The following is a 15,949-nucleotide window of genomic DNA, read 5'->3' as shown; positions in this document are numbered from 1 at the left end:
TGGTCTGTGGCTCTGCTCTTGTGCCAGTACCAAATTGTCTTGATTACTATGGCTTTATAGTAGAGCTTGAAGTTGGGGAGTGAGATCCCCCCTACTTTATTCTTCTTTCTCAGGATTGCTTTGGCTATTCGGGGTCTTTGGTGTTTCCATATGAATTTTTGAATTATTTGTTCCAGTTCATTGAAGAATGTTGCTGGTAGTTTCATAGGGATTGCATCAAATCTGTATATTGCTTTGGGCAGGACGGCCATTTTAACGATATTAATTCTTCCTAGCCACGAGCATGGGATGAGTTTCCATCTGTTAGTGTCCCCTTTAATTTCTCTTAAGAGTGACTTGTAGTTTTCAGAGTATAAGTCTTTCACTTCTTTGGTTAGGTTTATTCCTAGGTATTTTATTTTTTTTGATGCAATTGTGAATGGAGTTGTTTTCCTGATTTCTCTCTCTGTTGGTTCATTGTTAGTATATAGGAAAGCCACAGATTTCTGTGTGTTGATTTTGTATCCTGCAACTTTGCTGTATTCCGATATCAGTTCTAGTAGTTTTGGGGTGGAGTCTTTAGGGTTTTTTATGTACAGTATCATGTCATCTGCAAATAGTGACAGTTTAACTTCTTCTTTACCAATCTGGATTCCTTGTATTTCTTTATTTTGTCTGATTGCCGTGGCTAGGACCTCCAGTACTATGTTAAATAACAGTGGAGAGAGTGGGCATCCCTGTCTAGTTCCCGATCTCAGAGGAAATGCTTTCAGCTTCTCGCTGTTCAATATAATGTTGGCTGTGGGTTTATCATAGATGGCCTTTATTATGTTGAGGTACTTGCCCTCTATTCCCATTTTGCTGAGAGTTTTTAACATGAATGGATGTTGAACTTTGTCAAATGCTTTTTCAGCATCTATGGAGATGATCATGTGGTTTTTGTCTTTCTTTTTGTTGATGTGGTGGATGATGTTGATGGACTTTCGAATGTTGTACCATCCTTGCATCCCTCGAATGAATCCCACTTGGTCATGGTGTATGATCCTTTTGATGTATTTTTGAATTCGGTTTGCTAATATTTTGTTGAGTATTTTTGCATCTACGTTCATCAGGGATATTGGTCTGTAGTTTTCTTTTTTGGTGGGGTCTTTGCCTGGTTTTGGTATTAGGGTGATGTTAGCTTCATAGAATGAGTTTGGGAGTATCCCCTCCTCCTCTATTTTTTGGAAAACTTTAAGGAGAATGGGTATTATGTCTTCCCTGTATGTCTGATAAAATTCCGAGGTAAATCCATCTGGCCCGGGGGTTTTGTTCTTTGGTAGTTTTTTGATTACCTCTTCAATTTCGTTGCTGGTAATTGGTCTGTTTAGATTTTCTGTTTCTTCCTGGGTCAATCTTGGAAGGTTATATTTTTCTAGGAAGTTGTCCATTTCTCCTAGGTTTCCCAGCTTGTTAGTATATAGGTTTTCATAGTATTCTCCAATAATTCTTTGCATTTCCGTGGGGTCCGTCGTGATTTTTCCTTTCTCGTTTCTGATACTGTTGATTTGTGTTGACTCTCTTTTCTTCTTAATAAGTCTGGCTAGAGGCTTATCTATTTTGTTTATTTTCTCGAAGAACCAGCTCTTGGTTTCATTGATTTTTGCTATTGTTTTATTCTTCTCAATTTTATTTATTTCTTCTCTGATCTTTATTATGTCCCTCCTTCTGCTGACCTTAGGCCTCATCTGTTCTTCTTTTTCCAATTTCGATAATTGTGACATTAGACCATTCATTTGGGATTGCTCTTCCTTTTTTAAATATGCTTGGATTGCTATATACTTTCCTCTTAAGACTGCTTTTGCTGTGTCCCACAGAAGTTGGGGCTTAGTGTTGTTGTTGTCATTTGTTTCCATATATTGCTGGATCTCCATTTTGATTTGGTCATTGATCCATTGATTATTTAGGAGCGTGTTGTTAAGCCTCCATGTGTTCGTGAGCCTCTTTGCTTTCTTTGTACAGTTTATTTCTAGTTTTATGCCTTTGTGGTCTGAAAAGTTGGTTGGTAGGATTTCAATCTTTTGGAATTTTCTGAGGCTCTTTTTGTGGCCTAGTATGTGGTCTATTCTGGAGAATGTTCCATGTGCACTTGAGAAGAATGTATATCCCACTGCTTTTGGATGTAGAGTTCTATAGATGTCTATTAGGTCCATCTGCTCTACTGTGTTGTTCAGTGCTTCCGTGTCCTTACTTATTTTCTGCCCAGTGGATCTATCCTTTGGGGTGAGTGGTGTGTTGAAGTCTCCTAGAATGAATGCATTGCAGTCTATATGCCCCTTTAGTTCTGTTAGTATTTGTTTCACATATGCTGGTGCTCCTGTGTTGGGTGCATATATATTTAGAATGGTTATATCCTCTTGTTTGACTGAGCCCTTTATCATTATGTAGTGTCCTTCTTTATCTCTTGTTACTTTCTTTGTTTTGAAGTCTATTTTGTCTGATATTAGTACTGCAACCCCTGCTTTCTTCTCACTGTTGTTTGCTTGAAATATGTTTTTCCATCCCTTGACTTTTAGTCTGTACATGTCTTTGGGTTTGAGGTGAGTTTCTTGTAAGCAGCATATAGATGGGTCTTGCTTTTTTATCCATTCTGTTACTCTGTGTCTTTTGATTGGTGCATTCAACCCATTAACATTTAGGGTGACTATTGAAAGATATGTACTTATTGCCATTGCAGGCTTTAAATTCGTGGTTACCAAAGGTTCAAGGTTAGCCTCTTTAGTATCTTACTGCCTAACTTAGCTCGCTTATTGAGCTGTTATATACACTGTCTGGAGATTCTTTTCTTCTCTCCCTTCTTGTTCCTCCTCCTCGATTCTTCATATGTTGGGTGTTTTGTGCTGTGCTCTTTCCCGGAGTGCTCCCATCTAGAGCAGTCCCTGTAAGATGTTCTGTAGAGGTGGTTTGTGGAAAGCAAATTCCCTCAGCTTTTGTTTGTCTGGGAATTGTTTAATCCCACCGTCATATTTGAATGATAGTCGTGCTGGATACAGTATCCTTGGTTCCAGGCCCTTCTGTTTCATTGTATTAAATATATCATGCCATTCTCTTCTGGCCTGTAGGGTTTCTGTTGAGAAATCTGACGTTAGCCTGATGTGTTTCCCTTTATAGGTGACCTTTTTCTCTCTAGCTGCCTTTAACACTCTTTCCTTGTCCTTGATCTTTGCCATTTTAATTATTATGTGTCTTGGTGTTGCCCTTCTTGGATCCTTTCTGTTGGGGGTTCTGTGTATTTCCGTGGTCTGTTTGATTACTTCCTCCCCCAGTGTGGGGAAGTTTTCAGCAATTATTTCTTCTAAGATACTTTCCATCTCTTTGCCTCTCTCTTCTTCTTCTGGGACCCCTATAATACGGATATTGCTCCTTTTAGATTGGTCACACAGTTCTCTTAATATTGTTTCATTCCTGGAGATCCTTTTGTCTCTCTCTATGTCAGCTTCTATGCGTTCCTGTTCTCTGATTTCAATTCCATCAATGGCCTCTTGCATTCTATCCATTCTGCTTATAAACCCTTCCAGAGTTTGTTTCATTTCTGCAATCTCCTTTCTGGCATCTGTGATCTCCTTCCGGACTTCATCCCATTTCTCTTGCGTATTTCTCTGCATCTCTGTCAGCATGTTTATGATTCTTATTTTGAATTCTTTGTCAGGAAGACTGGTTAGGTCTGTCTCCTTCTCTGGTGTTGTCTCTGTGATCTTTGTCTGCCTGTAGCTTTGCCTTTTCATGGTGATAGGAATAGTCTGCAGAACTGGGACGAGTGACGGCTGGAAGGACTTCCTTTCTTGTTGGTTTGTGGCCCTCCTCTCCTGGGAGAACAGCGGCCTCTAGTGGCTTGTGCTGCGCAGCTGCGCGCAGACAGGGTTTCTGCTTCCTGCCCGGCTGCTATGGAGTTAATCTCCGCTGTTGCTGTGGGCGTGGCCTGGCTCGGGCAGCTACTCCAAAATGGTGGAGTCGCGTTGGAGCAGGAGCTGCTGGGAGGCTATTTATCTCCGTAAGGGGCCTCCCTGCTCCCTGCAGCCCAGGGGTTAGGGTGCCCAGAGATCCCGGATTCCCTACCTCTGGATTAAGTGGCCCGCCCTGCCCCTTTAAGACTTCCAAAAAGCACCCGCCAAAACAAAACAACGACCACAAAAAAAAGCAAGAAAAAAAATTTTTTTAATTAAAAAAAAAAAAAAAATTTTTAATTAAAAAAAAAAAGGTGGTCGTTCGTTTTTCTTTATTCTCCGGTGCCAGCCTCAGGCCTCTGCTCACCGGTCTTTCTGCCCTGTTTCCCTAATATTGGGGTCCCTGTCCCTTTAAGACTTCCAAAAAGCGCTCGCCAAAACAAAGCAGCAAAAAAGCAAAAAAAAAAAAAAAAAAAAATAATGGTCGCGCGCTTTTCTTATGTCCTCTGTCGCCCAGCCTCCAGTGCCTGCTCACTGTTCTTGCTGCCCTGTTTTCCCAGTATCGAGGGCCCTGCACTCTGGCCCGGATGGCTGGGGCTGGGTGTTCGGCAGCCCTGGGCTCCGTCTCCCTCCCGCTCTGCCTGCTCTTCTCCCGCCGGGAGCTGGGGGGAGGGGCGCTCGGCTCCCGCGGGGCCGGGGCTTGTATCTTACCCCCTTCGCGAGGCGCTGGGTTCTCTCAGGTGTGGATGTGGTCTGGATATTGTCCTGTGTGCTCTGGTCTTTATTCTAGGAAGGGTTGTCTTTGTTATATTTTCATAGATATATGTTGTTTTGGGAGGAGATTTCCGCTGCTCTACTCTCGCCGCCATCTTCCGCCCCCCCGATATTAATGTTTTTGATTGATACTAATTTGATAATCAGGCTTTCAAAAGGCAATGTGCTCTTTTTAACTTAAAACTAAGGTTACCTAGTGCTAATCAGTGGTTATTCTACTCTAATGCTTTTGGAGCAATGATGTAGTGTTGGATTAAACATTCAAGTTCCATTAAGTCAAGAAAATGGACAGCATCATGATATTTTACCTCTGGGCCTTTAATGAATTGATAAAGGTCATGTGTGTTGACTGTTCAGTGAACTTGTTTTTCTTGTGCGGTAACTGCGGAGAAATAAAGTGTACTTTGAAGATTGATGAAGACATTCCACTTTTGCAGCCAGTATTTTATCTATGGAAGCTCACCTTTGAAGTTGAAATGGATGTCAGTGGAGGAAAGGATTCAGAATGTATTTAGTCCTATATATTTCTAGTACGTTAAAGTCATATTCTTACATGAGTTTAGAGAATTTTTAAAAGCCAGTGTGTTTGGAACTTTTTCACAGTAAAGTTTTTTAAGTTCAGCCATATTTTCTACTAACAATGTAGAAAATATAATCAGGAAAATTGGTCATTTCTAAAAAGACTTAAGTCAGACTTTAAAATTTATCTGTCAGCATATTTATGTTTTTCTTTCCTTCTTCAGCTGTTCCAGCAACTGTCTCAGTGGGTTGTTTGCTATCTGCGATTGTCCTTGTGGTCCTAATGCAGTCCAGGTGGCCTGTGCCAGCTGCTTCTCTGGCTTTTTTCCTTTCTCTTTTCAACACCCATTCTTTGTCATTCATTTTCTCTTTCTTGTTGGTACTTATAGCTCAGTAACTAGTTGAGTGGTCTTCTTGAATTTGATGAAGATATCTTTGATTTATGGTGATCACTTCCCCTGTCTTTAGTCTTACTACGTGGAAATAAAGAGCTTTTGTAATTCTTGTTTTTCACTGTTTCAGTGTTGTTTAATGCTGTTTTCTTAAGATTCATAGCAGAAAGTTAAATATGGAATACTTGTGCTTCTGTTGAAAGCAAGATCCTATGGATAGTGAAAAGCAGAAGTATTTACACAGAATATTTTAGCAGTCAGAAATAGTACACGTGAAATAGGAAGAGTTAAACTCAAACAGGAAGAGTAGATCTAGGATTTAGGATTGTATCAAGTTTTAAAATTGCTGAATACTTTAGTTGTCTAAAAGTGTTAGTATACCTTTAATATTTGAACCATTTGGCTAAGGATGTATGGAGATCTGCTGATAATCATTGGCTGTTAATGTGATTTTGTAGAATGGAATGAAAGATTCCATTTTTACTTAAAAGTGTTTAAGAATTCTGATGACAGTAAAATTGGGAGGAATGTGTAATTTTTTGAGTAGTTCTTGTATTTCTTTTGGTGGCAAACCTGACATCTTTTATGAAAATCAAATAGTCTTATCCCATAATTATTTTGATTTACTTAAGTATATAATAAGCTAAATGCTTTGGAAAGGGAAAATTGCAAAAAAAAAAAGTGTTTTACGAACAAGTGTTGAGTCATTTTGTATTAATTATTAATTAAAATGGCCGATATTTAATGTTGAATCAAATCCTGAAAGTAACCTTCAAAAATGTGTTTAAATTTTTTAAAATACCAGACCCATACTGTTTCATCTTTAATACTAGAGGATCAAGTTATTAATTCTTAGTTATTTTCAAAATGTTTGTCAAAAGTTATATTTATATAACATATGTATGTTATAATTATATAATTACATAAATGAACATTTAGTAGTTTATGTGTTGGACAAAAGTTAGTTATTAGAGGCATAACAATTTATACGTTAGTAAAAATGGACAAGAGATCATTTATTATGACATTTCTCTCTTTTAGGAGAATTTTTAGAAAAGGTACGACAGAAAAAGAAACGTGATATCACTGTTTTGGACCTGGGATGTGGTAAAGGTGGAGATTTGCTCAAGTGGAAAAAGGGAAGAATTAGCAAGCTCGTTTGTACTGGTAAGATAAAAAATGGCATGTGAAAGAGTAATTTGTGGCTAGTTAGGTAAGTGGAAAATAAGAAGTACCTCATTACCCAATGACACTAAAATATCTTATGACAAAATATCTAGGGGGTACACATGAGATAGGTGTTTCTTAAAATGAGTTGTGAGACATTAACAATGGTGTTATAATCCTAAAAGAAAGAAGCAATGAAAGATTATTGAAGTCATGTTTAAAGCACAAACTTGAATTCCACTGGCCAAAGATAGAACAATTTCTTCATTAAAAGGTGTGTGATTACAGTGGACTGAAACACATCAAATAAAAGGAAACATCTTGTTCACCCTTGGAGTTTGCTAGAAAGCTTACTCATTAATCTGAAATTCAGAAATTAAGTGTGGGAGGGAGGAAGGTTGAGTATTTATCTTCCCTACTGTATATGAACCATATTTCAAGGTAACCAAATATAGGAAAAGGGGAATTCCTTTTTATTGAAAAATCGTAATAAAGGAGAAATGATGAAAATCACTATTTTCTACCCTTCATGCAATAATAGAGCTAAGCAATAAGCATAAAAAGATGTGAAAGCTTTTAGGTGAAAGGTTGATAGGAACTTAATAACTGAAAGAGTCAAATCTCTGAATCCACTCTTCAGTTTTCACACTGAAGGATGATGACAGGAGACATCCTGTTCTTTCCATTGTGACGATTAACAGGAAGTGCATGGCACCACCTTTGAAATATTGCCTAGATTGGCATTTCTCAAATTTCTTGGTTTTATGGCCACTGTACACGCTTAAAAAATAATTGAGGACCCCGAAAGCTGCTGTGTATGTGGTTATGTCTATTAATTATAGACATTAAAATGGAGAATTATAAAAATATTTTTAATTAAATAACATTTAGTGAGAAGACTGGAATTTTGAAAAGTGTGTTTACAAATCTCTTTCAAGTCTGGAATGAAACAATTGGATTCTCACACCTGTTACTGCATTCCATATGTTTTGATATGTTACTTTATTGATAAGTACTTGTAAAATGAAGGACTTTCAATAGCATTTCTGATAACTGAGGATATTCATCTTTGGTACTATATCAGAACTTGGTACTATATCAGAACAAGTGGTAGTTCCTTCAAGGTCATTTACAGTATGGAATCTGAATTCATATAGATGAACTTTTCATAATCTGTTACATTTAAATCCATTAGTCTACGTTGCACTTTGAATGGATATTTTTTCCTGCAAGATTTTGTAATTTGGAGAAGTATTGTTCACTTAAGTTACGTTGACATCAAGAAATGATGTCTAATGTTGACATTAAAAAATGACATTTGTGTTGAATCACTGTTGTACACCTGAAACTAATGTAATACTGTGTGTCAACTACCCTACAATAAAAAATAATTATCTACAAAAAAAAAAAAAAAGACATTTGTTTAATATCACTAACAGTCAGAAAAGTCTTGAGCATTGGCAAGATGCCCAGCCCATGGTAGTAGAGACGAGTTTTTCAGAATTGTAATTTTCACTTGAAAGCTCAGATTTTGTCATTGGTAATAAATACTGTATGTTGTTTTCCTTGAAGTGACAGGCTTACTTTCTTCATTTTCAAGAAAATGTCTGCCAAATTGCCAAGTTGAATAACCAGTTTGTCCATGGTTCAAGCGAAAACAGTTTTCTTTGAAAAAAGTGGCCAGTACAATTCAAAAGGCAGTTACCCCACTCCTGATCAGACTTTTTTATATAGCTGAAACATTTTACTGCTTTCCATTTCATTACACAGAATATGGAAAACATGTATTCAAGAGCCAAGATTTAATAAAGTTAATTTTTACTGCTTTATCAAGGACATTCTTAAATGAAATTGGCTTTTTTTTCCTATGCTAGTTTATAGTAGTGAAGACTATATTAACTATTACCAATACTATTTGGTGTTACTACCTTGTATTCATGATTAAGGTACCAGCATTTTACCCACCATTGCTTTTGCATCATCAGTGCGAATCTCAACACAAGGAAAAGGCAAATACATTTTATTAAGAAAAAATTGATATTTCCAAAGTTGGTTGTATAGTGTTAGGTTTTATAACAAATTTGAATCTAAACTTCCAACTTTTAATTTGTGATAAGCATTTAAAAATCGTGATAGAACTTACCAGTGTCTATTAAGAAAGCTTTTAATCCTTTTGAAAAACTATAGGGCATTTGCATTGCATCAAAGAGTTTTTCTTCTTTGAAGGAAAAAACCTTTTTGAGTGTACTAAGGTTTGATTTCATGCCATAGTTTATCTGTTGAGATTAATGTCTAGATTTGCGCCATCTTTGCGTTTACATTTTCTCTCTGTGGGTCTTTGTTGATAGTTACTAACACCTGTTTCCCTTCCAGATATCGCTGATATTTCTGTCAAACAATGTCAGCAGCGGTATGAGGACATGAAAAACCGTTGTCGTGATAATGAATATATTTTCAATGCAGAATTTATAATTGCTGATAGTTCAAAGGTATAGGATTTTTTGGTTATTTTGTTACTTTTTTAAATTTTAGTTTCAGTAAATGATTTGTTTTAAAAACAGCTCTTTTTTAAAAATGTGCTCTGAAGCATTAAAAATCTTAGGATATACATTTTCAGTTTCAATTCTGTTTCTGGTAAATTTTGTTAAATCTACTCAAGTTCTGGGAATTGCTTGCTTTTAATAATTAAAATTTTTTGAATAGTTTGTCACTTTCCTGTTTGCACAAGATTTATCTTCCAGTGTTTTGAAATAGAACTGGACTTACCAGTAATGTATTAGAATAATAAATTTGTTCACCTTGTAATTTACTAGAATAGTGTCCCAACATATCAGAGTCTGATGTTATCCACCTTCTTCCTGTCTCTGACTCTCTTTACAACTGTGACAGTTAAGAACTAAGACACACTTGAATAGTGAAAGTCTCTGCTTAACTTTATGTTCTTTGACTTGCTACCTCATTAAACTATTATAAGTACCTTTAACTCTACACATTTTATTTGCAGTTGTGAAAGTGAGAAGTGGTAGTATTTTTCTAGGAAGTTGGAAACTGGCGTTTAAAGAAATGTTCCAAAGGCCAGCTTTGTATTTTTTTTTAACCCTAGTTACTGTTCAACATCATTTTACTTTCAAGTAAAGCTAAATGAAAGGATCAGCTCCTTTCAATATAGTTGATTATTTTTTAACATGATTTGAGAATCTCTGGTTTTTAAAATGACTATGAAAACAAATCAAATTCTGTTGAACCAGAACTAAAGATTTCATTATGACCTTTATTAAACATAATAACAGAAATGATATGTTAGTGGGAGGGGCATATCTGCTTTTATTCTAAGGACTCATTCTAGAAATCACTGAAAGTTTTTATGTTTCAGTTAGCTTCAAAATCTTGGCCCATTTTAATTTATTTCAGGAACTTTTGATTGACAAATTCCGTGACCCAGAAATGTGCTTTGACATCTGCAGTTGTCAGTTTGTTTGTCATTACTCATTTGAGTCCTATGAGCAGGCTGACATGATGCTCAGAAATGCCTGTGAGAGACTGAGCCCTGGAGGCTATTTTATTGGAACCACTCCCAATAGCTTTGAACTGATGTAAGTACTTTTAAATATATTGTGGTTTAAAAAATACTCAGCATTAAGCTTATTTTAAAGTAACAACTATCAGAAATAGAGTTTATAAAACATACCATGTGTATCTTAAAAGGGATGAGCACTTTGATAATGTGTTTGAGTAGAAACTCAAAACAAGTTCAAAAGAGATTTACAGTTGAACCCCTAAAACATTTTCATGTGTAAGTTGGAGATTGATACTCTATCAAACCAGAGGTGGTATACTGCTAGTCTAACTCCAGGTCAGAAATGAGGCACAGAGGCTTAACCAGCTGTCATGAGAGTAAAACCTACTTGCAATCTAATTTTACTGGTGAGATTGTTAATGATCTTTGAGTGCATTGTTTCTTAAAACAATGCTCATCCAATTAAAAACAATCAAATGTCTTTAAAATTGCATCATGTAGTTTTGTTCACATACATAATCTGATAAAAATAAATGAGCTAATACCAATTTTAATCTTTTTATTTTGGTTTGGGGATAACCTTTGTAGAAGACGTCTTGAAGTTTCAGAAACAGAATCGTTTGGAAATGAAATATATACTGTGAAATTTCAGAAGAAAGGAAATTATCCTTTATTTGGCTGCAAATACGACTTCAACTTGGAGGGTGTTGTTGATGTCCCTGAATTCTTGGTCTATTTTCCATTGCTAAATGAGTAAGAATGTCATTAATCTGTTACTGTTCTCTTTTTGCCTTAAGAGAGAAAGAAGAGAGGGGAAAAAAGTCAGCATTTCTATTCATTTTTCATTTTAAATGAGACCCCAAAAAAAGTATAACCTTGTAAAAGAAAGAGGTTACCTTGTAGCCTCAAATTCAGGGTTGGTGCCATAGATTTTCCAAAAGCCTTACTTAGTTTTCTTTAATTCCTGGAATAATTTTATGCAGAAGGTAAAAAAGGGAGCCTGTTGGCTTCACCATATGGCAGAAAATAACTGACATTGCAAACAGCAAAAAGCTTTTTTTTAAAGTAACTACTAGTAACTTTGGTAATAAGAGTCCCATAGAGCAAAATCCTCCTTTTGACAGGATAGGTATTGAAAGGTGTTTCATATTTCACTATAGCTTTGAAATTAGGCAATGTTGCTAATAAAATCCCAATTCAGGAGTGTATTCACTCATGCACCTGAATTCCTAGGAGTCCTGGCAAACCATAGACACAGGGAAAGCCCAGCTACCAGGCTTCATCAGGTAAGGCTTCAAGGCTTTATGAGACATCTTGGTCTTGGGGTTTTCCCTAATAGGGAGAATGGAAGAGTTCACTTAATGTAGGGCATGTCACAGTTGACTGAACTTGATTTCCTGCTTTTTAAGAACAGAAGTTTTGTTAACTGAGGAAAAAGAAGAGCTTTATTTATTGCTTGTTTTTGTTTGGTGATTATTTGAATTATCTGTCAGCTTGTGAAATTAAGGGTATAATATGATTTTCAGAATTCTGCAATATCTGAAAATTTTATACAATATTTAATATAATACAAGAAAATTAAGTAGCATATGAGCTAACATGAGGAAAATTGTTATGCGCAATTTAAAAGCTGAAAAGTTAAAAAGTTTAAATACATTTTTTCCCCTTAAAATTAGTACTCTTTTGGTATATGTTACTGCTCTTTAACTTTATAAAAGAAAAGTATTTTTAGTAGGTTGTTTCATGTGTTTAATATATTAGATTGGTATTTTAGGTTAACAAAGTTGGTGATTTGAGTATACCCAAAAAGATTAAGAATACAATGAAAGGTTTTTTTTAATGTTAATATGCAAGCACTTAAATGTTCTTTTTCTTTTTTTTTTATTAAGGTATTATTGATATACACTGTTATGAAGGTTTCATACAAAAAAACAATGTGGTTACTACATTCACCCATATTATCGAGTCCCCATCCATACCCCATTGCAGTCACTGTCCATCAGTGTAGTGAGATGCCACAGATTCACTATTTTCACTATTTGCCTTCTCTGTGCTACACTGTTCTCCCCGTGATCCCCTACACCATGTGTACTAAACATAATACCTCTCAATCCCCTTCTCCCTCCCCCCCTCCCCTTTGGTAACTACTAGTCCCTTCTTGGAGTCTGTGAGGCTACTGCTGTTTTGTTCCTTCAGTTTTGCTTCATTGTTATACTCCACAAATGAGGGAAATCATTTGGCATTAAGCACTTAAATTTTCTACTTAAATTCATCACTTTAGTATCTAAATTTTTAAAAAATTACTGAAACATATCATTTGGTAAGACAATCTGAAAATGTGTAGGCACTTTGAAATGCCATTTTGCCATAAGAAACTGAACAAAAATACAATTAGTTTTTATGTGGCAAACCTATTCAAATTGGTCAAATCCATTTCAGTTGTTTGTAATTATGAAATTTCTTAGTTGTTAAACTTGGTCTCATTCTTAAGGGCTTGTTTTGGAGATTTATGATAGAAAATGAACTGCCTGGAATAGAAGAGACTTTTAATTTTACTCATGTTGTCTTTCCAAGGCAGGCTAATTCAAGTTACAGGGACTCCTGTCTCACATATGCCTCTTACATACCAACCACACTGGCTCACAAATGTTTCTTTCACCCTCTCCCCTCAGCTGTTACCTCACAAGCATTTCCTCCCATGTACCCTTTCAGAATTTTTTCCTCTCTTCCTCTCCTTATTTACCTGCTGCCTCTTTACCTTCTTTACCCGGGCTCCCTAGTATTGTCTGCAGATAGTTATAAACTTGACAAATGCTGTGAGGGAAAAAAAAGAGTATAGTAGGGAGACCTAATGTTATTGAGGACTTAAGGAGCTCCCCTGGAATGTTTAAGTCAACATTTAAAAGATGAAAAGGAGTTGGCCAGTTGAAGACTGGAAGGGAGAATGTCCCAAGTAGTGGGAGATGTGTGAGGCCCTGAAGTGGGAAAGAGCTTGGCTCATTCAAGGAACTGAAGGACAGCCACTGGTCTTAAGGAATCATGGACTAGGTGGCTCAAAATGAGGTGGCATTCCTACAAATGTGTGCCTTAGAAGCCATGTCATAGGCTTTTGAACTCTGTCCTAAGAGTGCTAGAGAGCCAGTGAAGAGCATAAAAATACATGTATGCATATTGGAAAGCTCAGTCTAGCTGCAGTTAGAAAATTCATTGAGGGGGAATAAGAACAGAAGCAGGGAAAGAAGTGCAGTGTTGCAGCTGAGTGGTGATAGTGACTGGGCAAGATGGACTGTGGTGGGTGCTTAGGAAGTATTTGATAGTGACTGGGCAGTGAAGAGGCAGGAGGTGGGCCTTTGTGGTAGGCAGGTTATAGGTAAGTGGAGAGGATATGGTGGGCATAGGAGAGGGGGAGATGGCATGGGGAGCTCCCAGATTTCTGGCATGCATTGTTAGATAGATTTACTGAACTAGCAAAGATTGGCTAGCAGAACAGCATAGTGGGGTTCAGCCTGGGATATGGAAAGTTAGAGAATGCCTGGAACACATCGTGGTAGACATTTCTAGGAAGCAGTGGATAAATGAGTGTGACGAAAGACACAGCTGAGCTACAGAGAGCTGCTGGCAAGGTGTGTAAAGTAGGGAAGTGCAAACGCAGTAAGGCTCTGGGCCAAACTCTTTAGAACCTTAAATTTAGAAGTTGGATTTAAAAAAACCTGCCAAAGAGATTGCAAAGAAGCAGCCCAAAATGCAGGATAAAAATTAATAGTATATTCTGCCAGAGAAACCAAGAATGAGTTGGCAGCTGTTTTCAGTGCCACTGTGAGCAATCAAGTAACATGGAATCAGTAGAAAAGTGCTCTTACAGCTCTTAGTTCTCATCTCACAGCCTTCCATTTTACTTCCTGACCTGTTACATTAATAGTTACCTGTGACCCATTAGAATGCATGTTTCCTTATGAGCATGGTATGAGCTGCATGGTATGCAGCATCCTCTAATGAGTTAAAGAGGAGATCTTAGCTTAAAAGTTAAGCCCAGAAGATGTCACCATCACTGTTGTGTGAAAGTAAGCTACTGAGGAATTACAAGGATTTTGGAAGCCTTTTCATTGAGTAATCTCTTTTGGACAGAATGGCGAAGAAGTACAATATGAAACTAATCTACAAAAAAACATTTCTGGAATTCTATGAAGAAAAGATTAAGAACAATGAAAACAAAATGCTGTTAAAAAGAATGCAGGCCCTTGAGGTAAGTATTTAGAGAAGGTGTAAAAGTTTAAGGTCATGGTAAACTTATTTGGCTGTTTCTGAGATTCCTTTTAAGGCCAGGTAGACAGCCAATATTTATATAAATTACAAGGTTATTTATAACTTACTCTAGACTCTTCTCCAGGACAGAGCTCAGCACAGAAACTTTCTGTGGTGGGTGCTTAGGAAGTATTTGAATGAATCATTGATGCTGTCATCAAATTCTGTTTTCTAGATAATAATGTTTTTAAATCGGATTTCTTAATCTCAGGACTGTTGGCATTTTGGACTGGATAATTTCGTTGTTGGGGGGCTGTTCTGTGCACTTAAGTTCAGCATTCCTGGACTCTGCTCACTCAATGCCACTAGCACCCCCACCCCCAGTTGTGACAGCCCCAGATGACTGCAGACATGGTCAAATGTCCCTTCAGGTGCAAAATCACCCCCAGTTGCATAGAAACCACAGGGCATAAATAAGCAAAGAAGTAAAAAGCTAACCTTTTCAAACAATAAGGCTTCTCTCTCACTTACCAACTTTACATTTCCCTGTATGGCCCCGGAAGGTGACTGGTTAGCCAGAGACGGGTAAGATTCCTAAAGGGAGGAACAACCTAAGACAGGCACAGTCGCAGGGGGGCCATCAGGTGAGAAATTGGGGATCAACAGAGGTGAGGCTTAGAACCTCACACCCCCTGTTCTGAGAGAAATCTTCCGCATACGTGGATGTTTTATTGCCCGTGTCTAGCGTGGATTAACACATAGTCTACAGGCACACACCTGATCGTCTACATTTGCTCTCTTACAACACTAAACTATGTTTTCTACCTTTATCTTGTATCTACCTGCCACTTCAGCATTTTATTAAAAATAATAATAATAAAGAGAGAAATGTGGTATCCACATATAAATCAAGTATAAAAATCAAATGAATATTCATATTTGAACTGACTGTTTATAGTTCATAATGCATGAGCAAAACCGAAAGCTTCTGTGATGACTGCCCCTGTAATGTTCACCATGTAACTTATTCACTATGTAAGAATTTGTACTCCATGTAAGAACTTGTTCGTTAAGCTTCAAAAGATTGGAGACTGACGAAAATTAGGCTTGGGGTGGATTAATGATTGTGCATTGAGCATTGACCCCCTATACAGAATTTTATTGTTGTCAACAACCATTTGATCAATAAATATGAGAGATGCCCTCACACACACACACACACACAATATATATATATATATATACACGCACTTCCAATTGTAAAATAAATAAGTAACCGGGATGTAATGTATAGCATAAGGAATATAGTCAAAATATTGTAACAACTTGGTATGGTGATAGCTGATACCTAGAATTATCATGTATATAAATGTTGAATCACTGTGTTGTACACCTGAAACTAATGTAATACTGTGTGTCAACTACACTTCAATAAA

The 15,949-nt window shown here is 36.9% G+C and overlaps 1 protein-coding gene across 2 annotated transcripts in view; it reads left to right on the top strand.

Moving 5' to 3' along the window:
* Nucleotides 1-15,949, top strand: part of RNMT (RNA guanine-7 methyltransferase) — a 42,254-nt gene that overhangs the window by 14,729 nt on the left and 11,576 nt on the right. For both annotated transcript variants that reach the window (XM_036897259.2, XM_036897258.2), the window contains exons 4-8: nt 6,629-6,754; nt 9,128-9,243; nt 10,166-10,347; nt 10,860-11,024; nt 14,397-14,514. In XM_036897259.2, the coding sequence (XP_036753154.2) occupies nt 6,629-6,754; nt 9,128-9,243; nt 10,166-10,347; nt 10,860-11,024; nt 14,397-14,514 (707 nt within the window). The remainder of the gene's footprint in view (nt 1-6,628; nt 6,755-9,127; nt 9,244-10,165; nt 10,348-10,859; nt 11,025-14,396; nt 14,515-15,949) is intronic.

This window comes from Manis pentadactyla, chromosome 6, assembly GCF_030020395.1.
Source record: "Manis pentadactyla isolate mManPen7 chromosome 6, mManPen7.hap1, whole genome shotgun sequence".
NCBI classification, from domain to species: domain Eukaryota; kingdom Metazoa; phylum Chordata; class Mammalia; order Pholidota; family Manidae; genus Manis; species Manis pentadactyla.
The sequence above is the reverse complement of the archived record's forward strand: the minus strand, read 5'-3'. Positions and strand labels throughout refer to the sequence as shown.